We start from the raw sequence: 25,117 nt of genomic DNA on the forward strand, positions 1-25,117 counted from the left end.
GAGAAGTCAAACCTGGAGATGTATATTTTAATGAGCATATCTAAAATGTGCAGATCGCACTGGTTTTCATATGTGATTTAAAAAAAGTTAAAAAAACATGTGTTCTTTAAAATGCAATAAGGTTGTATAATATTCTCTCTGGACCAGTAACTCACACAGCCATCACAACACAAGTAAAACATGCTAATATCTTCTGGTAAGCTACCTTTCACACTTCAATTAAATAGGTGGTGTACGAGCTCCATCTCTTAATGTGTTCATTTATCTCAAATGCAACAGTGTGGTAGGATTGTATGTGCCTGGAGATCCTGAGCATAGAAACAGGGCAGAAGAGAACTGCGTTAATAAGTACAAGGCTTAAACTAAATATAAAGAATTTCAATATCACAAACATATAATAGCTTTGATTATGCTTGTTCTCAAACCTTATTTATGGCAGTTGTTTATGTGATTTTACTTAATTAAAAATTAGGTAAAATGATTTTTTAAAATGAATATATAAAGAAAGAAATCTGTTATTTCTTTGAAAACTGAACTTTTGCTTTGGCAAGTCTTGATAAAAGTAAGTTTCTAAGAAATATTTCCATTGAATAAAGTATGGGCCATACAAATGTAAAAGACTACACAAATTATAACAATTCGGATGTCTGTACTGAAATTCTTTTCTCTAGTGACTAAATTCTCCATTCATTTAAAAATATATTAAATTCAAAAGTTATTGATGGGACAGTTTATACACAAAAAGCAATAGCAATAAAATTATGCTTGATGGGCACACAGGTAAAGAAAACTTTAACCATAGAAATATATACATATATACATGTGTCTACATTAATAACATTATTTATTATAGTCTCCATTATAATAATTGGCTGACCAATCAGCAGACTTGCTGTGTTATAAGGCTGTATGAGCTGATGTAATAGATAAAACCCCAGCTTCGTAGAGGTTCAGAGCTTGTTCAGATTACAATCCATGCAGTATGCCTTGAACAGTTTTTTACTCCCTGATTCAAAGGCTTAAGTTCTTTCCATCTTGTAGCTCCACCAGTAGCAACTTCCACAGTTGCTGTTGAAGTATTAGTTCACACGTGGGAAAATTTTACGGTCTGGAACTGGAGCAAATCCATACATACTCCACTCTTCAGAGCTCAGCCACATGGCCATACCTTGCTCAGGTGAATCTGGGCAATGTCATCTCTCTGTGTCCCTCCTAAGAGCCACCACCACTTATTCAGATAACACACAGAGGATAACTTTTGTTGTTTGTACAAACTCTGAGCCAGGCACTGTGGAGAGCACATCTACAGCCAGTACACACTTTCTACCCTCTAAATTCTTAGTAGTTATGGAACAGAACTCTTCATAAGTCAATGTTAATGCAAGGCCAGATTTATTAGCGTTTGTAGTGGAGGGATAAAGACTGTCTCACCAGGAAAATCTTTTTGCAAGGGGCAGTATTGGAGCAGAGCTTGAAGCATAGGCAGGGACTCATCAGCAGCACAGATAAAGGTTGCAGCATGAAAAGTGACATGACAACAGGAAACTATAAAATGGCCAGAGAAGAGATTCTATGATAGGGGCAGAGATAAAGATGTCTGAAAGATATTTGTGGACTATCACATGACAGGCCTTAACCACCCTATTTATAGTTCAGGAGTCGTTTCAAAATCTGCAGCATATGCTTGAGAAAGAAAGCAGTGTTCAGAACAAGTAGAATGGAAAGAAATTAGGAATGGGAGTAGTGCAGAGGAGCTTGAACTAATGCAGTGGGAATGGAAACGAGAGAACAGGCAAAACATTTGAGAAAGTCGATTTGAAAAGGCAGATTGTTTGTGTTGGTGAGTAATCCAGAGATTTTGTATTTCACTGACAGAGTGTTCTCAATTGTTAATCCTTGGGAATTATTTGATGAGTTCCAAAGAGCACTAACAGCTAACAGTTGATCTCATTAACTAAGGGTCTGTTGAAACCTGCCAAGGCAAGAATTTTTTCTGGGTTTGACAATGACATCTCTGAAAGTCTTGAACTTGAAGAGAAGCACAGTAAAAATATCTTCTGTTATAGCCACAAGTTACCACATTTTGAAAAACAACACTGAATAAGAAATTATACAGGATGGATCGTGTCTGCACCTGTTTAAAAACTCACTGAAAAATCTTTTTTTAATCTTTGTTTTTCCTTAACCAAAATTATATGGCTCTAATCTTCATTCTACATTCTCTTCTAGACTTATGGTCAGGGTATAGATATTTTTGAAATTATACTGAAAGATAACATTTCAGAGAGTTTGAAGGAATTATGAGTCCTTTTGATTCTGCTAGATTTCAGTGAAGGAAAAGGTAATGTTGGAGTTCTTCTTCAGTGGCACGTGTAAGTCTCATCTGCATAATCAAGAATACTATATTCACTACATAAAGGGCACTCTTGAAATAGGGTTTCGAGGGCCATTCTTTTATCATTTTTGTGATGCAGGAGAAGTATTCAAACGTTTGAGGAGTGAAATAGCCTCTTATATTCCCATTAGACCTAGCAACAACTTACCACAATGTAAAACATCAAATAGTGTTGATTGTAGAATATGTGAAGTCTTGTTTTCAGGTGTTTGACCTGAGAATGTTTTTCACTGGCAGCCGAGACTGTTAGTCCTTCAAGAAGATAGCCTAACTCTTGTCAAGGTCAGAATGAAAGATCCTCCTCAACTCCCTCAGAGAAGGGGTCACAAAGTTTAGTTGACAACCATGGAGTTATAATTAACATGTAAGTTTTAGGTCGATAATTTAAATTATTCCAACTTTCAGAAAAATTGTCTTACTCCCATCAAATGTATTGTATGTTATGTATAATTGTTAAACTTAGAATGGCAATTGGAAATATAGTGGAGTAGCAGAATTCAAGTGAAAGTGATTAATTGTAATACAAAAGTCTAATAATTAAGTCTAATAATCATATGGTTTCAAGTTATAATGGGTAGTAGTATTTATGTGCTCTTTAAACACTTTGATCTCAGGTGTAGGTTTCCTTTCAATAATGGATAAATTACAAAAATATTTAAAAGAGAAGAATAAGACATAGTAAACATGTTTGAAATTTACTTTTACTCATTGATGGTACTGAGAGAGTGAAGAAAATTTTGATTAAGCAAGAGGCAAAGGGACTGATAAGTTACCAGAAGACATGGGTTTTAGCTTATTTTCCCTCCTTGTTGGCCATGAAACTTGTCTTAAGTTTTTAGTTTTTATCCATAACAACCATTCTATCCACTTCACAGAGTTATTTTGAGGACCAAATTATTGCATGTTTTACATACACAAACAGTGTATAAAATCATTTCCCTTCTGAGGTCACTCCAGTATTCTTATACCATCATGGCTTAACTCCACTGACATAAATGCCATGGCCTATTGTTGTGACTTTCTGATCACTCATGAGTCTGTAAAGGAGTCTTGGTGCTCAGCCTACTGGTCTCTGCTTTTACCACCTGGGAGAATGATACAATTCCAGCATTTCAGTAAGGTGAAATATTAGGGCAGTGACCAAGATAAAAAAAAAAAAAAAAGATAGAATATAACTTACCCAATAATAGGTTGCTGCCAAAGGATTATTTTTCTATATTGCAATTCTTATTACATCACACCACTCTACTTAAAATTATCTGTCTATGTTTTTCAAGTCTCTTGGTTTTGGATTTTGGCATTTCTTCAAATCTATCTCACATACTAGAATCTGTGATTTGAGAATTTAGGCTGAAAATGTGTAAGAATTAGGTGCTCTTGTTAAATTTTGTTGAATTCAAATAAACCACAACAAAATACTTTTGAGTTTTTTAAAAATAAAGATAAACTCCCACTGATTTTTAAATAATAGGCACGTGGAGGGAAAAGTTTTATTTTGTTTTGGTATTCCTCATCACCATTTCTTTTGCTCTGCAGGGCAGCACTACAGAAGAACTAAGTATTTAGGACACTTGACTTATTTAAATAAGACAGTGTAAAATGTAGAATATGGGGAGTAAAACAACCTCTGAATCTAAGTTTGCATATATAATAACTGGGTAAGTCTTTTGGTGAGTTTATTGGGTAGTAACAGGGGTTTGATGTGTAAAACAGAGCAAATTTCATATAGCCCATGATTTGAATGGGCTAACATACTTGTGATTAATATAAAACATTTACAGATTAAGAATTATAAGCACACATTAAAATAAGAATAAATAAATTTTTCAGGTGTCTTGAAGATCCTGAAGGATTTGGTGAGTCATCAGTGAGACATATTAATAAGAACGAGTATATGTATGAGTACCTCTTGGGTTTATTTTCCTATCCTCTTTTCACTCTTACGTAGTAGGATGTATTTTCTTTTTACTTTTCTTTTTTTTTTTTTTTGAGATGGAGTTTTGCTCTTGTTGCCCAGGCTGGAGTGCAATGGCACCATTTCAACTCACCGCAACCTGCGCCTCCCAGGTTCAGGTGATTCTCCTGCCTCAGCCTCCTGAGTAGCTGGAATTACAGCCATGCAGCATTACACTCAGCTGATGTTGTATTTTTTTAGTAAAGACAGGGTTTCTCCATGTTGATCAGGCTGGTCTCAAACTCCCAACCTCAGGTGATCCACCTGCCTCGGCCTCCCAAAGTGCTGGAATTACAGGCTGAGCCACTGCACCTGACCTGTAGGATGTATTTTCTAGCTCTTTTACAAAAGGAGGATTTCATTCACCTGCACTTTTTATTCCCCAAAGAGGGAGTCCTGGAGTCTCTTGATCTGCATAGAAAGGCTTAAATATTTTAGCCAGTCCTTTGTAACTTTTTCCTTGCTTGTCAAAAACAATAATATTGCCATCATTGAGAAATGGTTACAATGATGGCAACACTTCACAGATAAGAACAAGCTTATTAATCTTGGGAAACTCACAAATGATTATTGACTCTCCTGGTTGCTAAAAACAAGGAAGAATTACTTTTTTGTCCTGAAGATTTAAGGTAATTGTCCACAGCTTAATAATCATCAGGAAGAGGATAAACTCAATCACGGGAAATACAACGTAGTAGTGAAATTTGTTCAATTACAGAGGAAGGTTCCATCGGAAATGGTGGAAATCCTGGCACTTGGAATAAGCAAAACCAAACAGGACAAAGTACTAAACTGTAATCAGTAAGGATCTAATACTGCCCTAAAAAGGAATGCTTCCTATATTGCTGATAATTAGTTGATGAGTAGATTACTGAGCTGAAAACTTGACATTTGATTGCTACTTTTAAGTGTAAGGCAAATTAAGAGGTATGGGAAATTGGACATATCGTAGACTAAATGAATATATTTTCTCCATAACAGGATTTGGTTGCTTGTGAACATGCAGCAGATTCTCTAATACTCATAAGGCTCCCTCTTTCCTTTAATACAAAGGATGTAGAAGTTCAGCAAACACTTATTTGTTAGGTTGAATTCTAAATACAGACACAGTGCAGTCTTAAATTATGTTAGAAAAGGGACATTTGGCTTAGTGAGACACATTAATTTAGTGCAGTCTTAAATAGATCTGATGACTTACAACAGTGCATAGATATGTCTTTAAATCAGCAGAAATTCAGAAGAACATGGCAGGTTAGAAATGATAGGATGATAACTTAGATTTGATTATGGCAAGATTAGCTACGCAGCTGTTGAGATTGGATAATGATATGTGAGGTTCTCATCACCCTGTAACTTGTTTCCACTAATACAGATTAAGAATGTCTGGATGAACTATAATTATCTCTGTGGCTTGTGCATAACATAATTATGTTTTGCCAGTGCAAAGCATTTTATTAAGTGGAAAATGATTTTTAAAAAGTTATACAAGTGGCTACAAGAACAAATCAACTAAGGACAAAAACATTGGCACTTCATAATAGTAATGTGAAAAAATACTTACCTCTTTTTGTTATATAGAGTTTTCAGAATTTAAAGCCTTGTGTATATGATGGATACATGAGGGATGATTTCAGTGATGTTGACCCTCTTACTGAGTTTGTGCCCCAGGTGTCCAGACCACAAAATAGAAAATGCAATCTTTGTCTGCCTTACGTAAATACAGTACTGAGATCAGCTTGTCTTTTAAATGTCTGGTTGCTATTTAATTACAAAAGGTTTCTCTTTAGACAGCACCCAAAACAACAAAACAGTAAAGAACTCATTTCAGAATGAGTTGTAATCCACCCTACCACATAAAAAGAGTGTAATATATCTGATAACTATATATAACCAGATTTATTAAGTGGTAGTCATTAAGCATTTTATAAACACTACCCTAAAATACGTAATGTGAATATATCTGTTAATCAGCAAAAGCTAACTAATACTGAATGCAAGGTACTCATTTCCATTCTGGTAGCATTCTTACATAAGGATTTTAAAGCAACTGTGATGAGGTAGAAAGAGTGCTAAAAGCTGTAGTGAACAAATGGGAATTCAAATTCCAGCTCTGAAGTGTTCCGGCTGGCTGAGTTTCTTACACTTTCTGAGACTCCATTTATCCAGTAGTAAAATGCAGCTCTATGAATTTCTACCCCAGTGGGCTGCTGAGAGTATTAAATGAGATAATTTACGTGAACAATCTTCTTAGAATATGTTTATTGAATCTGACCTTGAAAAATAATTCGCAAAAAATGTGTCAGAGTAAGTTTTCTACCTTTCATCTCACAGGAGAGAATATGAAGTAGATTAAGTGACATTTTTGAAAAAAGTTCCACATTTGAAACTCTCTTTTATTTACAAAATTGTGAATTTGTCTTTAGTTATAGAATAATTGTTTCCTCTTCCTTTTATCTCCTTAAGCGTAATATTTAGCCTTCTCTTTATTACTCTGAGGGGAGATGAATATTTTAAAAATACTTATATCACGTGTGTAAAAGTATTTCTCGGTTGTTTTTTTCTTAAGCTCTTTTTCGAATATTTATAATTTCTTTCCCTTATATTCTCGTATTTCTGCTTTCATTTCATTAATCATTTCTTTAATAACTTGGCACCCGGACCTGTTTTGCAGCTATATACAGCAGTCTTAGGTACTATGCATAGTTTAGTTTTCAATCAGTTCCTTGCTCTTAGTTTCTGCAAATAAAAACTGGCTTAGGTATGCATGTGATTAACAGGGCCCAGGTATTCCTATTACTAGGTCTTTCTATTACTAGGTCTTTCTTTCCTTCTGTGTTATTTAATATAAGGCAGAATACGACCCTGCCACTTACCAAACTTTCAGGATCCTCCATCTTCCATCTTCCACTAATCCCTTCCTGTGTCTCTACGAAAAATATATCTCTAAGATGGTGGTTGACGAGAGTGTGAGAGTCAAATGGTAAGGAATATTGCTTGGAAATAAGGCTGAGTTAATGATTCCAGAGAAACATTGTGAAATAACTTATAGGTACATCCATTCACGATATTTAGATCTGCCTCATACTTTTAAACCAGCAGCATGATAATTCATAGCATGAACTTATCATCATACCGTATATTAAAACATTCCTCTATTGTTGGATGGTTATTTCGTTTCCTCTGATTCATTGTTTTGAATATCCCTATAATAATCACCACTGTATATGCCATTTTTTGCAGAAGTGGAATTCCTAGTTAAAAGTTGAATTTCAAAATTGTTCTTGACAGTTTATACCTCTATCAACAAAGTCTCTAAGTCTTACTATTAAGAGAAAATGCAAGACTTAGAACAATACATTTTATAAATCACATGCATATTAAAAATGATCTATTATGTGAATGTGTCATATAACTTAAATGATATACACTAAACACCTCTGGGGAGGAAAATAAAATTAAGAAAAGGTGGGGAAGGAAACTTTACTTCAAATATATGTGTATTATTTAGATTTTTTACAGTAAAGATGAGTTTGTATACTGCTATGTATTTTTAAAAATAAAATTAAAATAGAGACACAAAGATATTACTATAATGGTATCAAAGTAAACAGTGTGAAAGCATCCAACCTGAATTTCATAGCTGCAGTGTGATGGCACTTTTATTCAGCTATTTCTAGGCATATTTTAAGGTCTGAGACTTACCATATGCACTAACATGTGAATTTATTTTTATAGGTAAAAACAGTAAGGTAATAAAACAATCTTGGTTTCCAGAGCAAATCATATCCATCTGTACCGCTGGGTAAATGTAGTTCTGATTCAACCACATAAGATTACACATGTTTTTGAAAATCACTATTTGCTGAAGATTATAAGCAATTCACATGCTTTGTCTATGGTTAATTTTGGTAATAAGATGCAAGACAGCTCACAGATCTTTAAGCTGTGTCTAGAAATAGTGCTGATTGAATTTAAGCTGATTATGCAGCTTATTTTGGTTGCTTTCCCTCTTCCTAAATTCTAAAGTTCAAAGTTTAACTTGCAATTGTTTTCTCAAGTTTAGCTCTAGCCGAAGTCCATGAAATGGCTTGTGTCTGTCAATAGTTGACCTAATAGATTTGTCCTGTGTTGACACTTTGTTCTTTTCATACTAGACTGTGTGTATCATATAGGTATGTTATTTTCAGTGTGCTGGGCTTTAAAATGGGATTAGAAAGTCATGGAGAATTTTTTAAAAACGTTTTGATGTGTTAGTGTTTTTTGGTAGGGTTTTGGGATACATCATTTATTCATTAATTCATTTATCATTCTGTATTTATTCTAGAATATCATCAGTAATGTATTGAACTCCCAATCATGTTATGGGGATAACAAGGCAAGACCAGTATAGTGACATTAGAGGCATAACATCAGTGATTTCTATAAAATATTTGAGTTGCTATGTGAGAACTGTGTATCAACAGCAGTAAAATCATCAAGAAGAACCTCTTTTTAAAATTATTATTATACTTTAAGTTCTAGGGTACATGTGCACAATGTGCAGGTTTGTTACATATGTATACCTGTGCCTTGTTGGTGTGCTGCACCCATGAACTCGTCAGCACCCATCAACTCGTCATTTACATCAGGTATAACTCCCAGTGCCATCCCTCTCCCTTCCCCCCTCCTCACAATAGGCCCTGGTGTGTGATGTTCCCCTTCCCGTGTCCAAGTGATCTCATTGAAGAAGAACCTCTTTTACCAGTGCCATCAAGAAAGTGTCCATTTGTATGGGGAAGCTCCAACAGAATCTGGATAGACAGAAATGGGATTTTTTTTCACAGTCAGGGATGGAGATATGTTTTAGACATGGAACATTTGAGAGGATAAAAGAAGTGTGAAACTACATGTCTGGTACATGTGACTGCTAGGGCATGTAAATAAGGCATGGTGAGAGATGAGAACGAAGGTAAGGTGGTAAAGCAGGGGTAAGATTTTGGAAACCATTAAAGACCACACCAAAGTTCATGAACATTTTCCTTTAGCCAGTGAAGGTCTTTTAAAGGGTTTTCAGCAGGAGAGCAACAGAGCTGTACATTTTGGAAAGAGACCTGTGGCAAAAATGCAGAGGATGAATGGGGAAAGTACACAAGAAGAGGCGTTCAGTGATTCCTTCTGGTAACATTGGGACATGAAATAAAGCCTGAATGGTGGGGAAAGAGAGGAAAGGATTTGATGTGATGCAGGATATGTTAAGGAAGCAGTAGTTTTTGTTTTTGTTTTTTTACGAAGTTTCGCTCTGTTGCCCAGGCTGGAGTGCAATGGCACAATCCCAGCTCACTACAACCTCCACCTCCTGGATTCAAACAATTCTCCTGCCTCAGCCTCCACAGTAGCTGGGATTACAGGTACGCACCACCACCCCTGGCTAATTTTTGTATTTTCAGTAGAGACGGGGTTTCACCATGTCCCGACCTCAGGTGATCCACCCATCTAAGCCTCCCAATGTGCTGGGATTACAGGCATGAGCCACCACAACCGGCTACAAGTAGTATTAACAAGTCAAAGTCAATGATAAAATTTGGATGATGTGGAAGAGGCAGTAGATTCCCAAACATCTGTCTTGAGTTAATGGGTGGATGGTGATGCTGTTCACCATTAGGAATAGGAAAGAAGATTTGGGAGCAAAGAGTGAGGCATGGTTAGTGTGCAGTGTTTAGCTATGTTTTGTTTGGAGTGTATATGTGGCAGCCAGGTGGAGATTCCAAGTATGCAGTTTAATCCGTGGGCCCAAAGGTTAGAACACAGGGACGAATTAGAGGTGTAGATTTGTTGGTCAGTGGCATTTCATAAATGTAATGTTAATATTGCACAAAGGAAAATGTTTAGAGGAGGAAGAATAACATTAGGAAGAGCAACATAATCCATAGGGTGTTACAATTAGGAGCTTATTAGGGAACTTGGTGAGACCAGTCTCAGTAACATAGTGGAAGTAGAAGTGGAGCTACTTCTCAGTGCATAGTAGAATAAAATATAAATGAAAGAGTTAAAATGAGCAAGTTCATGTTCTTTTTTGAGGAGCTTAGCTATGTAGGGAAGGGGAGGACATTAACTTGAGGAATTCACAGGGTTGAGGGATGCATTAATTAATTAGACAAGAGACACAAAGGCATTACTAATAGTCTATGGGAAAATAACTGGTAGAATGAGAGACTGAAAATGTAGAAGAGATAGGAATTACTCGTGAGGCACAGATACAGCAACTCTCAATACAATGCAGCAGAAAAAGGGAGAAATGGCTAATCTTATTATTAAGAAAATTGTGGATGATAAAATAGAAATTATGGCATATGAAAGGAGAGCCTATTAACCACTTATATAGCAATGTTTTAAACCTACAAAGGCAAAATGCCCGAAATAGTAGTCTTTCCTCCAAATCTACTTCTCTCCACCATATGCTAGACACACCCTTATAATAAACAGCACCACAGTCTACCTTGTTGCTCCAGCTGAAAACCTGAGTTGTCCTTGATTATCTTTTCTACAGTTTATTCTCCAGACATCTCAACTTCCTATGCTCCTGTCAATTTCTACTACTGAATTCTAATTGGAAGTATAGTTACGTTATCCCCAGACTACAAGAGTAGCCTAACTTTTCTCTCTGCTTATCTAGAGCCACCCCGGTCCCACTCCTCCATCTGTTCTCCACTTAGCAGCCATAATAATATCATAAAAAAATAAATCAAGTCATGTCACTCTCTGGTTCAAACTCTTCAACAATGCATAGTGGGCATGTGGTAGATTATGACTATTGTCATCATAATTCGAATTTTCCTTTCTCTTTTAGTTTTCTCTTTACCTTCATTTAACTCTATAATAGCAAAGACATTATTTAAAAATAGGTCAGCCTATTCCAAACATATGATTACTGGTAGATTTATAGAAAATATATTCAGCACTGATGTGACTTGTTTCTGTCATGAATATTTGAGTCCTTGCTGTTGCCTTAAATGACAAATAAGTAAAACAGTGTTTCTATCACTTGTGTTTTATTTGACCCCTCAATTCCCAGTAATAAGTAAGATGATATTTTAAACAACCTTTGACATTTTTTCTAATTAGATGACAAGCAATCTCAATGCATGCGTCATGTGTTTCAAGGATATAAATCAGAGTGAAAATTTTTAGCTAAAAAAATAGAATAAAAGTGGGACACACTGATATTTGACATTTTTGAAAATCTCAAATCTCACAGCCCTGATTTTTATAATGGCAATGATTAGAAACAAAAGCATAATGTAAGACAATAAGCCCTGAAATTTTTTCTTAGAGATACACTAAATTTGATTCTAGGAGGAGAAGATACTTGAGAAGAGCCTGTTAAAAAGTCTCATCTGCTGGAGAAAGTTTACTCCAAGAAAATAGGATGAAAGTTGTAAAAGACAATAGTTACAAGCCTTCGTGGTACAATTGATTATGATCGTTTAAGGTTATAATTCTGAAAAGATGACACACACGGCGTCTTTTTATGGTAGAGTTAGTCCCTAGAAGCAGAAGACACAGTTTTCAAGTTCAGAAATTTCTAATTAATGTCATGTATGTGGTGAATTACATATGTATGTAATAATAAGTAATATAAGGTTCTGTAATATATATAAAGAGTTTTATTTTTATACTATATACCATAAAATGTTCCTTATGTCCCAAGTGTGTGACACTTAAAGAATAAAACACTTCGTATCATAGCTATGACACTGACGAAAAGACACAGACCTGGTAACTAAGAAGCATTAACCAGATTCCATTCTATCAATCACCGACTATGTGACTAGGTTTGTCTGTTCTTTAAAATGAAGAGAATGATTCTCCTCTGGCATTCTCTGATGGGTCCATTCTATGAGCTGATTCTTTTTTTGGTGAAATCTCTCACTAATTCAGTATCCTGAATGTCATATTAAGGAGGTTTAGAGAGAATCTGAAAGTTAACTATGCTAAAACAGACGTATTTCTAAATGTATCAAGTCAGTAGTCACATTCAGAGGCTTTGGACTCGGTCACAGGGAAGCCTAAGTAATAATCACTTCACACTTAGCAACCATTCTACATATCTTTCTGTTGTTATAATTTTAGGAACAACTGTAATTTTAGACAAAACTTGGCAACTTGGCCTTATGTTTAGTAAATTGCTTTGGGCTCTTTGTTTTCCAGATTTCAGCTGATGTTTTTATAATGCCAAAACCATCCCAATTTGCCTTATGTGAAAGTCATTCTAAAATAATTAATATCCAAAGTCATTAAGATAATGCAACTCAACGGGAATGTAGTTTCTTACATCTTATTGGCAGGGAGTATAAAAATGTAGGCACGAGAAAGGTGTTTTAGATCTAGAAATCCAATCTGTTATTTTTAAACTGTGCCATTCTAGTTTGCAAATGCATACTATAATCAGAACAACTAAACTCACTGCCAAATATGAAACAGTGGTTAAGAAATGATTTGCAGAATGGATCTCAAGGTCTTCATTTGGCTCTTGCGTGTGGAATCTATTTGCTCATTTGCACGTGTGGAAATTTTAATATCTATAGCATGTTTTTAAGATTCACACTGAGCCTGGAAGTTAACACAGAATCAGATCAGTAAGCAAATAAAACATACTGTTGAAAACATTAAATGGAAAAATACTTGTTTTCTGAAAGTTTTATCTTTGCACAAAATGTCTGTCTGCATGTCAAAGATATTCAGATGTTCAGCTAAGCACTTTGTAGGTCAAATATATTTCAGAGGTTTAAAGAAAGAATATTCGTTGGAAACTGGGCTTGGCTCATAATACCACTGCATTCTGAACTCTTGGTATCTTGGTTAAACTTTCATTCTATATAATTATATGGATGGAAGAGTTTATTCAATACTTTAATGAACCAAGATTATTAGAATTAAGCTTCATGAAATCAGGTTATTTATCTATCATGTTCATTACTGATTCCCCAGTGCTCAGTTGGATGCCTGGAATATATTATAGTTTTTTTTTGTTTTTTTTTTTTTTTTTTTGAGACGGAGTCTCGCTCTGTCGCCCAGGCTGGGGTGCAGTGGCCGGATCTCAGCTCACTGCAAGCTCTGCCTCCCGGGTTCCCACCATTCTCCTGCCTCAGCCTCCCGAGTAGCTGGGACTACAGGCGCCCGCCACCTCGCCCGGCTAGTTTTTTGTAATTTTTAGTAGAGACGGGGTTTCACCATGTTAGCCAGGATGGTCTCGATCTCCTGACCTCGTGATCCGCCCGTCTCGGCCTTCCAAAGTGCTGGGATTACAGGCTTGAGCCACCGCGCCCGGCCATATATTATAGTTTTAATAAATATGTTTCAAAATAATGCCACGGAAAGAGGCATAAAATAAAGCTTTGAGACTTAGCATGGCCATAGGACTGCTTCTAAGCTAAGATCTTAGCCAAGCCATTTCTCTTTCCTTGAGTTTCATTTTCCTCATCTTCTAAAAATAAGGATTTTTTTTTAATTGATGAGAGTTCTCTGGCCTTATAAAAGTACTTGACAGTTATTATACCTTGTCTGAAATAAAGTGGTAATCACAATCTTAAAATAAATATATTTCCAGAGGCGATATAATTACCAAACCTATAGGTAATTAATTAGCTCATCTAGTATATAGACTCAAACAGTTCAGGATACAGATTTCCTCTGATCACACTTGAAGATTATAGTGCCGTTTTCTCCCACAGAAAGTTTGTGAAGTACCATTACAAATTATGAGCGTAGGTTGTAAATAGAAACACCTCCGGTTTGCAGCTCCCAGAGAGATCAACACAGAAAGCGGGTGATGTCTGCATTTCCAACTGATGTACCTGGCTCATCTCATTGGGACTGATTAGACAGTGGGTGCAGCCTACGTAGGGCAAGCCAAAGCAGGGTGGGGTGTTCCCTCACCAAGGAAGCTCAAAAGGTCAGGGAACTCCCTCCCCTAGCCAAGGGAAGCCGTGAGGGACTGTGCCTTGAGGAACAATGCGTTCTGGCCCAGATACCCACAGACCAGGAGATTCCCTCAGGTGCCTATACCACCAGGGTCCTGTGTTTCAAACATGAATCTGGGCGGCTGTTTGTTTGGGCAGACACCGAGCTAGCTGCAGGAATTTTTTTTCATGCCCCAGTGGCGTCTGGAATGCTAGCAAACAGAACTGTTCACTCCCCTGGAAAGGGGGCTGAAGCCAGGCAATCAAGTGGTCTTGCTCAGCAGATCCCACCTCACAAAGCCCAGCAAGCTAAGATCCACTGGCTTGAAATTCTCGCTGCCAGCACAGCAGTCTGAAGTCAACCTGGGACACTCGAGCTTGGTAGAAGGAGGGGCATCTGCCCCTACTGAGGCTTGAGTAGGTAGTTTTCTCCTCACAGTGTAAATAAAGCTGCAGGGAAGCTTGAACTGGGCAGATCCCACTGCAGTTGGGCAAAGCCACTGTAGCCAGACTGCCTCTCTCCATTCCTACTCTCTGGGCGGGACATTTTTGAAAGAAAGGCAGCAGCCATAGTCACGGACTTACAGATAAAATTCCCACTGCCTGGGACAGAGCACCTGGAGGAAGGGGCAGCTGTCAAAGCAGCTTCAGCAGACTTAAACCTTCCTTCCTGCTGGCTCTGAAGAGAGCAGAGGATCTCCTAGCACAGCACTCTAGCTCTGCTAAGGGACAGATTGCCTCCTCAAGTGGGTCCCTGACCTCCATGCCTCCTGACTGGGAGACACCTCCCAGCAGGGGTCGACAGATACCTCATACAGGAGAGCTCCAGCTGGCATCTAGCAGGTGACCCTCTGGTACGAAACTTCCAGAGGAAAGAACAGGCAGTAATCTTTGCTGTTCTACAGCCTCTGCTGGTGATACCAAGGCAAATAGGGTCTGGGGTGGACCTCTAGCAAACTCCAGCAGACCTGCAGCGAGGGGCTTGACTGTTAGAAGGAAAACTAACAAACAGAAAGCAATAGCATTAACATCAAAGAAAAGGACGTCCACACAAAAACACCATTTGAAGGTCACCAACATCAAAGACCAAAGGCAGATAAATCCACGAAAGTGAGGAAAAACCACCACAAAAAGCCTGAAAATTCTAAAAACCAGAATGCTTCTTTTCCTCCTAAGGATCATAACTCCTCATTAGCAAGGGAACAAAACTGGACAAGACTGGATGAGTTTGACAAATTGACAGAAGTAGGCTTCAGAAGGTGGTTGATAACAAACTGCTCCAAACTAAAGGAGCATGTTCTAACCCAATTGAGGGAAGCTAAGAACCTTGAAAAAAGGTTAAATGAATTGCTAACTAGAATAACCAGTTTAGAGGAGAACATAAATGACCTCATGGAGCTGAAAAACACAGCACAAAAATTTCACAAAGCATACATAAGTATCAATAGCTGAATCGATTGAGCGGAAAAAAGAATATTGGAGATTGAAGATCAACTTAATGAAATAAAGCAGTAAGACAAGATTAGAGTAAAAAGAATGAAAAGGAATGAACAAAGCCTCCAAGAAATATGGAAACACGTGAAAAGTCCAAACCTAGGTTTGATTGGTGTACCTGAAAGTGACAGGGAAAATGGAACAAAGTTGGAAAACACTCTTCAGGATATTATCCAGGAGAACTTTCCCAACCTAGCAAGACAGACCAATATTCAAATTGAGGAAATACAGAAAAGACCACTAAGATACTCCTTGAAAAGAACAACCACAAGACACATAATCATCACCAAGATTCACCAATGAAGGAAATGAAGGAAAAATTGTTAAGGGCAGCTGGAGAAAAAGGTTAGATTACCCACAAAGGGAAGCACATCAGACTAAAAGTGGGTCTCTCTGCAGAAACCCTACAAGCCAGAAGAGAGTGGGGACTAATATTCGACATTCTTAAAGAAAATCATTTTCAACCCAGAATTTCATATTCAGCCAAACTAAGCTTCATAAGCGAAGGAGAAATAAAATTCTTTGTAGACAAGCAAATGCTGAGAGATTTTGTCACCACCAAGCCTGCCTTAGAAGAACTCCTGTAGGAAGTACTAAATATGGAAAGGAAAAACTAGTACCAGCCACTGCAAAAACACACAAAATTGTAAAGACAATTGACAATATGAAGAACTAATGACCATAAAAACCAGCTAGCATCATAACAACAGGATCAAAATCACACATAACAGTATTAACTGTAAATGTAAACAGGCTAAATGCACCAATTAAAAGCCATAGACTGGCAAATTGGATAAAGAGTAAAGACCCTTTGGTGTGCTGTATTGAGGAGACCCACCTCACATGCAAACACAGGCATAGGCTCAAAAAAAATGGATGGAAGAATATTTACCAAGCAAATGGAAAGCAAAAAATAAAATAAAATAAAAAATAAAAAGAAGCAGGGGTTGCAATGCTAGTCTCTGATAAAACAGACTTTAAACCAACAAAGATAAAAAAAGACAAAGGACATGACATGGTAAAGGGATCAATGCAACAAAACAAGCTAAGTATCCTAAATATATAAGCACCCAATATAGGAGTACCCAGATTCATAAAGGAAGTTTTTAGAGACCTACAAAGAGACTCTTACTCCAACACAATAACAGTGGGAGACTTTAACACCCCACTGTCAGTATTAGACAGATCAACGAGACAGAAAATTAACAAGGACATTGAAACCTTGATCTCAGTTCTGGACCAAACAGACCTAATAGACATCTACAGAAGTCTCTACCCCAAATCAACAGAATATATATTTTCTCAGCACCACATTGTGCTTATTCTAAAATTGACTACATAATTGTAAGTAAAACACTCCTCAGCAAATGCAAAAGAATGAAAATCATAACAAATAGTCTCTCAGACCACAGCGCAATTAAATTAGAACTCAGGATTAAGAAACTCACCCAAAACTGCACAACTACATGGAAACTGAACAATCTGCTCCTGAATGACTACAGTGTAAATAATGAAATTAAGGCAGAAATACATAATTTTTTTGAAACCAATGAGAACAAAGACACAATGTACCAGAATCTCTGGGACACAGCTGAAGCACTGTTTGCAGGGAAATTTGTAGCACTAAATGCCCACAGAGGAAAGCAGGAAAGATCTAAAATCAACACCCTATCATCACAATTAAAAGAACTAGAGAAACAAGAGCAAACAAATTCAAAAGCTAGAAGAAGACAAGAAATAACTAATATCAGAACAGAATTGAAGAAGATAGAGACACGAAAAGGCCTTAAAAAAATTAATGAACACAGTAGCTGGTTTTTTGAAAAGATTAACAAAATAGATAGATCCCTAGCCAGGGTAATGAAGAAAAGAGAGAAGAATCAAATAGACACAATAAAAAATGACAAAGGAGATATCATCACTGATCCCATAGGAATACAAACTACCATCAGAGAATACTATAAACACCTTTATGTATATAAACTAGAAAATCTAGAAAAAATGGATAAATTCCTGGACACATATGCCCTCTCAAGACTAAACCAGGAATAAATCGAATCACTGAATAGAACAATAACAAGCTCTGAAAGTGAGGCAGTAATTAATACCCTACCAACCAAAAGAGCCCAGGACCAGAAGCAGTCACAGCCAAATTCTACCAGAGGTACAATGAGGAGCTGGTACCATTCCTTCTGAAACTATTTCAAACAATAGAAAAAGAGGGACTCTTCCTGAACTCATTTTATGAGGTCAGCACCATCCTCATAACAAAACCTGGCAGAGACACAACAAAAAGACAAGAAAATTTCAGGCCAATATCCCTGATGAACATTGATGCAAAAATCCTTAATAAAATACTGCCAAACCGAATCCAGCAGCACATCAAAAAGTTCATCCACAATCAAGTTGGCTACATCCCTGAGATAGAAGGCTGGTTCAACATATGCAAATCAATAAACGTAATCCATCACATAAACAGAACCAATGACAAAAAACACATGATTATCTCAATAGTTGCAGAAAAGGCCTTTGATAAAATTCAACAGCCCTTCACGCTAAAAACTCTCAATAAACTAGGTATTGATGGAACACATCTCAAAAAAATAAGAGCTATTTGTACAAACCCACAGCTAATATACTGAATGGGTCAAAGCTGGAAGCATTCCCTTTAAAAACTGGCACAAGACAAGGATGCCCTCTCTCATCACTCCTACTCAAAATATATTGGAAGTTCTGGTTAGAGCAATCAGGCCAGAGAAAGAAATAAAGGTATTCAAACAGGAAGAGAGGAAGTCAGATTGTCTCTGTTTGCAGCTGACATGATTGTATATTTAGAATAACCCATCTTCTCAGTCCAAAGATTCCTTAAGCAAATAAACAACTTCAGCAAAGTCTCAGGATACAAAATCAATGTGCAAAAATCACAATCTTTCCTAGACACCAATAATAGACAAACAGAGAGACAAATCATGAGTGAACTCCCATTCACAACTGCTACAAAGAGAATAAAATACCTAGGAATCCTATTTACAAGGGATGTGAAGGACCTCTTCAAGGAGAACTACAAACCACTGCTCAAGGATATAAGACAGGACACAAACAAATGGAAAAACATTCCATTCTCATGGATAGGAAGAATCGATATCATGAAAATGGCCATACACCCAAAGTAATTTATAGATTGAATGCTATTTCCATCAAGCTACCACTGACTTTCTTCACAGAATTAGAAAAAACTACTTTAAATTTCATATGGAACCCAAAAGGAGCACGCATAGCCCAGCCAATTCTAAGCAAAAAGAACAAAGCTGGAGGCATCACGCTACCTAACTTTAAAATATACTACATGGCTACAGGAACCAAAATAGCATGGTACTGGTACCAAATAGACCAATGGAACAGGACAGAGGCCTCAGAAATAACGCCACCCATCTACAACCATCTGATCTTTGACAAACCTGACAAAAACTAGCAATGGAGGAAGCATTCCCTATTTAATAAATGGTGTTAGAAAAACTGGCTAGCCATATGCAGAAAACTGAAACTGGACCCCTTCCTTACACCTTATACAAAAATTAACTCAAGATGAATTAAGGACTTAGACATAAGACCTAAAACCATAAAAACCTTAGAAGACAACCTAGGCAATATCATTCAGGACATAGGCATGGGCAAAGACTTCATGACTAAAGCACCAAAAGCAATGGCAATAAAAGCCTAAATTGACAATTGGGATCTCATAAAACTAAAGAGCTTCTGCATAGCAAAAGAAACTATCTTCAGAGTGAACAGGCAACCTACAAAATGGGAGAAAAATTTTGCAATCTATCCACATGACAAAGGGCTAATATCCAGAATCTACAAAGAATTTAAACAAATTTACAAGAAAAAAAAATAACCCCATTAAAAAGTGGGTGAAGAATATGAACAGACACTTCTCAAAAGAAGACATTTATGCATCCAACAAACATATGAAGAAAAGCTCATCATCACTGGTCATTAGAGAAATGCAAATCAAAACCATGATGAGGTACCAACTCATGCCAGTTAGAATGGCGATCATTAAAAAGTCAGGAAACAGTAGATGCTGGAGAGGATGTGGAGAAATAGGAACGCTTTTACACTGTTGGTGGGAGTATAAATTAGGTCAACCATTGTGGAAGACTGTGTGGCGATTCCTTCAGGATCTAGAACCAGAAATACCATTTGACCCAGCAATCCCATTACTGGGTATATACCCAAAGGATTATAAATCATTCTACTATAATTCTGTACATACACACCTATGTTTATTACAGCACTGTTCACAATAGCAAAGACTTGGAACCAACCCAAATGGCCATCAATGACAGACTGGATAAAGAAAATGTCACACATATACACCATGGAACACTATGCAGCCATGAAAAAGGATGAGTTCATGTCCTTTGCAGGGACATGGATGAATCTAGAAAGATCATTCTCAGTAGACTAACAGGAACAGAAAATCAAACACCACACATTCTCACTCATAACTGGGAGTTGAACAATGAGAACACATGGACACAGGGAGGGGAACATCACACACTGGGACCTGTTGGGGCATGGGGGGCTAGGGGAGGGATAGCATTAGGAGAAATACCAAGTGTAGATGACAGGTTGATAGGTGCAGGAAACCACTATGGCACATGTATACCTATGTAAGAAACCTGCACATTCTGCACATGTATCCCAGAACTTAAAATATAATTTTAAAAAATTATGAGCTTAATGGTACAGTCTTATCTATTTTGTTTAAGGGAAGTATCAAGTCAGAGTTTAGAATGAATTATTTCTCTTAACTGCACAGTGTGATTCGTGAAGGTCAGAGTTGAGGTTCAGTGCAGTCAGGCTGGAAAGGTAGCTCCTAGCACTAAAAAGAGTGTGTGAATAAATAAAAGACATGTACTATTTCCTAAGTTTACTTAATATTCACATTAAATGAAAATTATGAGCCTGAATGTGTCCTTGTGGGAGCCTGAAATGAATATGAGTCAAAGATCACATGGAATTAATATATTATAAAATGGTATACAAAATAGGTTTAATTAATCTTCCTCAATCATTCTTATTTTTCAGATCTTCAGGAATTTTACTGGGATAATTGTCCAAATAAATTGCAAGCATTCTATCCAAATGGTAAGCAGAACATCTTATTATGTAACCATATTTGTTTATCCATAATTAGTATAACTTTCTGAGTACTGAAATGAGAAACTTGATTTACTCTTCTTCACTCATGTTTTAAATTTTATAAGAAAAACTCGAATCACTAAATAATTTCTTTTTATTTTATTTAAAAATTATAATTCTGAGATGTAAATATATGGCATGTAAGCCTGGGAATTATTTAATCACTTTACTCGAAAATCTGGTAAAAGGCAAAATTTCTGAAAATAGACTACCGGAAAACATTTTGTAAACAATATAGAGGGAGAATTGTATATCAGAATATACACATAAAACTATCTTTTCAGATAATTATGTATCATTTATTTTCTTATAGTGAAATTATAAAAATAAAACCTATAGCCTTCCATAGATACATAATTAACTGTGTTTTGAAATGATATCCAATTCAGTACCTTCATACATTTGAAACTTTGATAAGCTAGTCTGTCTTCACTTTGGGGATCATCTTCATTAAGAGTTTGTTTTCTCGAGTTTTGAGGTAGGATACTTGAAGTCATTCTTCTTCTTTATAATTATGTGGCAAGAACTATCTCCCTCAAAACTTTATGCTTAAGTTTGTGACAGTCACACTGTCAGTCAGATGGTGCAAAGTCTTTTAATGCTGTTGAACATAAGGGAGTTGTCTAAAATACAGATAGTTCTCCATCTGAGCTCATAACCCAAGCAATGTGCTTCAAAATTGCATTTATTATATTTTTTCTTATTACAAATGATATTATGTTCATAACGGATAGATAAATTAGATGCCCATAAATATAAATAAAAAAATATTCTCACCACCTCATGCAACCTGTTAACCTTTTGTATAAACTGGTGAATGTTTTCAGTATACGAACACACAACCTACTGTAAAAATTCAAGAAACGAGTGTGATGATGATGTGAAATGCAGATTCGCCTCCCCTGACCCCACTTCCTCTGCAGCTTGGGTATAAATGCCTGCTCCAACACCTGTTCTCTGTGTGAACTTGGGCAAATCCTTTACTCCCTCTAGGCTTTCCTTTCTCATCTGCAAAATGGAGCTAATAATACATACCTAGCTGATGGGGTTGTCTTGAGGATGAAATATGTTGATACAAGTTAGGTGTATAGAGCAGTGCCTAGCTCGTAAGTGAGATATTACAAAAGTATCTATTGTATTTGAATTATTTTTTGGAATTTTTAAGATGTGCATATTTTGTATACTTATATCTCATTTAGCTTTCTACTAAAGGTAATTATTCTTCAGTTAGTTATTTTGTGGTTCCAGATAGAAAATCATATTTTCTAAAAATAATAACAATTTTAGATACTTTTATTTTTTTTCCTTTTTAGCATCATACTTTTATCAATTTTGAGGTCACTACTTATTGCCTTGGCTATGTCTTTCAGTGTAACATGAAATAACTGAATAATTCTTTATTCTTTCTGATTTTATTAGGAATGACTTTCATGATTGTAATTTGAGTACTGTGTTGACTATTTGTGTAAGTTTTATTCTTTTTCTTAAGACGTAATTCTATTCTTAACTATATTTGATTATCAGAAGTTTCTGTTGATGTTCTATAAATCTCAATTACATATAAATTAATGTTTTAATATCTCTTGAGAAGATGATTTGGTTCTCCTCTCTCGGTCAGCAGATTTGCTAATATTATGTTCCTCTTGCATAGCTGGAAGCTTACTTTTATTACGTACCTTAGCTCAATTCCTTTTTGTTTACTTGAGAATTTTAAAGAATATTCCAAAGTAAGAATGATATATGTCATGCCCGTCCGTGTGAAGAGACCACCAAACAGGCTTTGTGTGAGCAACATGGCTGTTTATTTCACCTGGGTGCAGGCGGGCTGAGTCCGAAAAGAGAGTCAGTAAAGGGAGATAAGGGTGGGGCCGTTATATAGGATTTGGGTAGGTAAAGAAAAATTACAGTCAAAGGGGCTTGTTCTCTGGCGGGCAGGAATGGGGGTCACAAGGTGCTCAGTGGGGAAGCTTTTTGAGCCAGGATGAGCCAGGAAAAGGAATTTCACAGGATAATGTCATCGCTTCAGGCAAGGACCGGCCATTTTCACTTCTTTTGTGGTGGAATGTCATTGGTTAAGGCAGGGCAGGGCATTTGCACTTCTTTTGTGATTCTTCAGTTACTTCAGGCCATCTGGGTGTATACGTGCAAGTCACAGGGGATGCGATGGCTTGGCTTGGGCTCAGAGGCCTGACAATATATACTATTTTTTATTGCTTGATATCTATGTGGTACTATTAAGGATGTTATATTCACGTTGAACTTTACAACATTTTCTGTGGAGTATGCTGAGACCAGCTCAGTCAGGGAGACCCTAACCCAGCGGCGCTGGTGGAATTAAAGACACACACACACAGAAATATAGAGGTGTGAAGTGGGAAATCAGGGGTCTCACAACCTTCAGAGCTGAGAGCCCCAAACAGAGATTTACCCACATATTTATTAACAGCAAACCAGTCATCAGCATTGTTTCTATAGATACTAAATTAACTAAAAGTATCCCTTATGAGAAATGAAGGGATGGGCCGAATTAAAGGAATAGGTTGGGCTAGTTAACTGCAGCAGGAACACACCCTTAAAGACACAGATCGCTCATGCTAATTATTTGTGGCTTAAGAATGCCTTTAAGCAGTTTTCCGCCCTGGATGGGCCAGGTGTTCCTTGCCCTCATTCTCGTAAACCCACAACCTTCCAGGTATGATCAGCCATCACAGCTGTCCAAAACCTAGTCTATTTCTCATACCATTTTTAAAATTCTGAGATTTATTTCTATGAAAATATTTCTAAGTGTACCAGGTTGTATACACTGGGGTTTGACTATGATTGATTTTTAAAATACTTTTGAAATATTTGAAAACAACATGTAATCCTTGTCATGGACTTATTTGGATATAGTTCTATCAATTTAGCACAAATCATCATAATATTCAAATTTCATGTTCTTATATTCTATTTGCTGGACAGAGATGAGGCTAGTTTGTGCAAATTCTTAAAATGCCCAAGTGATCCATTTGGATTTATACACTAGGCATAAAACTATTGAATATAAGCTGGTGAGTTATATGAATAGACCCTACATAGGAAGATGAATCTTTGAGGGTGTGAAAGATCAACTACAGTGGGGTAAGACTAAGGCCAAATATAAGATTTAAGGATCTGTTTAGTTCGGCATTTCTACTTTTGGAAATCTGACGTTTAGAAATATCTTCCAGTCTTTGAAGGAAGTGTTTAGTGTTGTTATTCTTTCCCAAGGCAATTCCCACCATCTTCTACTTTTCCGTCATCCAGTCCATTTCCTCCATCAGCTTTCCTTCTCAGTCCTTTTGTGACCTTCTGTGACGTTAACTTCTTAAAAGTAAAATATAATGACTTTCTTGTCTCATGAATTTTATCCCCCACTTTTATTTTTAGAAACTTTGATATAGCTTGTAAAAGCCAAGACAAATTTCTACCAGAATTAGAGATATAGCATTCATCCCGCCAGCCATCAAACATTTTTGAAAACCAACTATCTGCTAGGCACCATGCTAAGAGGTAGAAAAAGCTCTCTCCCTACAAGAGATAGGACCTTTAACCTCCATACGAAAGAGCTCTTAATCTTTCGTTTGAATTCTCCAAAGTTCAGCATGTCCAGCTGACATTGATATATTTTTGATTCAATGACCTGAAGACAACCAAAACTTTAATGAGCTCAGTCTTTATCCTAACCTACCTCTCCTACTATTTCCTATCCTGGGTGATGGCTGATACTAATCTATGCTAGAAACTTAATAAGCTGTCAATATGTAATATTTATTTAATTAATATTTTATGCTATATCTTTACTCTGTCCTATCTTTAACCAAACTTCATAAAAGTCCTATTGATTACATCTTTACATTTATCCCAAACTTCTCTTTACGTTTGTATTTATTATCTCAGTTTTAGAACCACAACATAAGCTTTTTGATTTTTTATAAACCCTTCTTACTTTTACATCCCTACCCCTTTTGTCCATCAACTACATTCCTATCAGAGTTATTCCTAAAATTTGCATATGATCATGACAGTCACCCATTGCTTGTGATTTTGATTTTGCTTTGCTTAGAGGAAAAAACCCAAATCCTCATGATACATTCGGTTTTCTTC

At 36.6% G+C, this 25,117-nt stretch overlaps 1 protein-coding gene across 1 annotated transcript in view; it reads left to right on the forward strand.

The window, feature by feature from the left end:
• LOC101020164 overlaps positions 1-25,117 on the forward strand; it is a 447,873-nt gene that overhangs the window by 18,569 nt on the left and 404,187 nt on the right. The window contains exon 2 of the mRNA XM_031665674.1: positions 20,879-20,938. Within this exon, the coding sequence (XP_031521534.1) occupies positions 20,879-20,938 (60 nt within the window). The remainder of the gene's footprint in view (positions 1-20,878; positions 20,939-25,117) is intronic.

Source organism: Papio anubis, chromosome 4, assembly GCF_008728515.1.
Source record: "Papio anubis isolate 15944 chromosome 4, Panubis1.0, whole genome shotgun sequence".
Classification (NCBI taxonomy): Eukaryota; Metazoa; Chordata; class Mammalia; order Primates; family Cercopithecidae; genus Papio; species Papio anubis.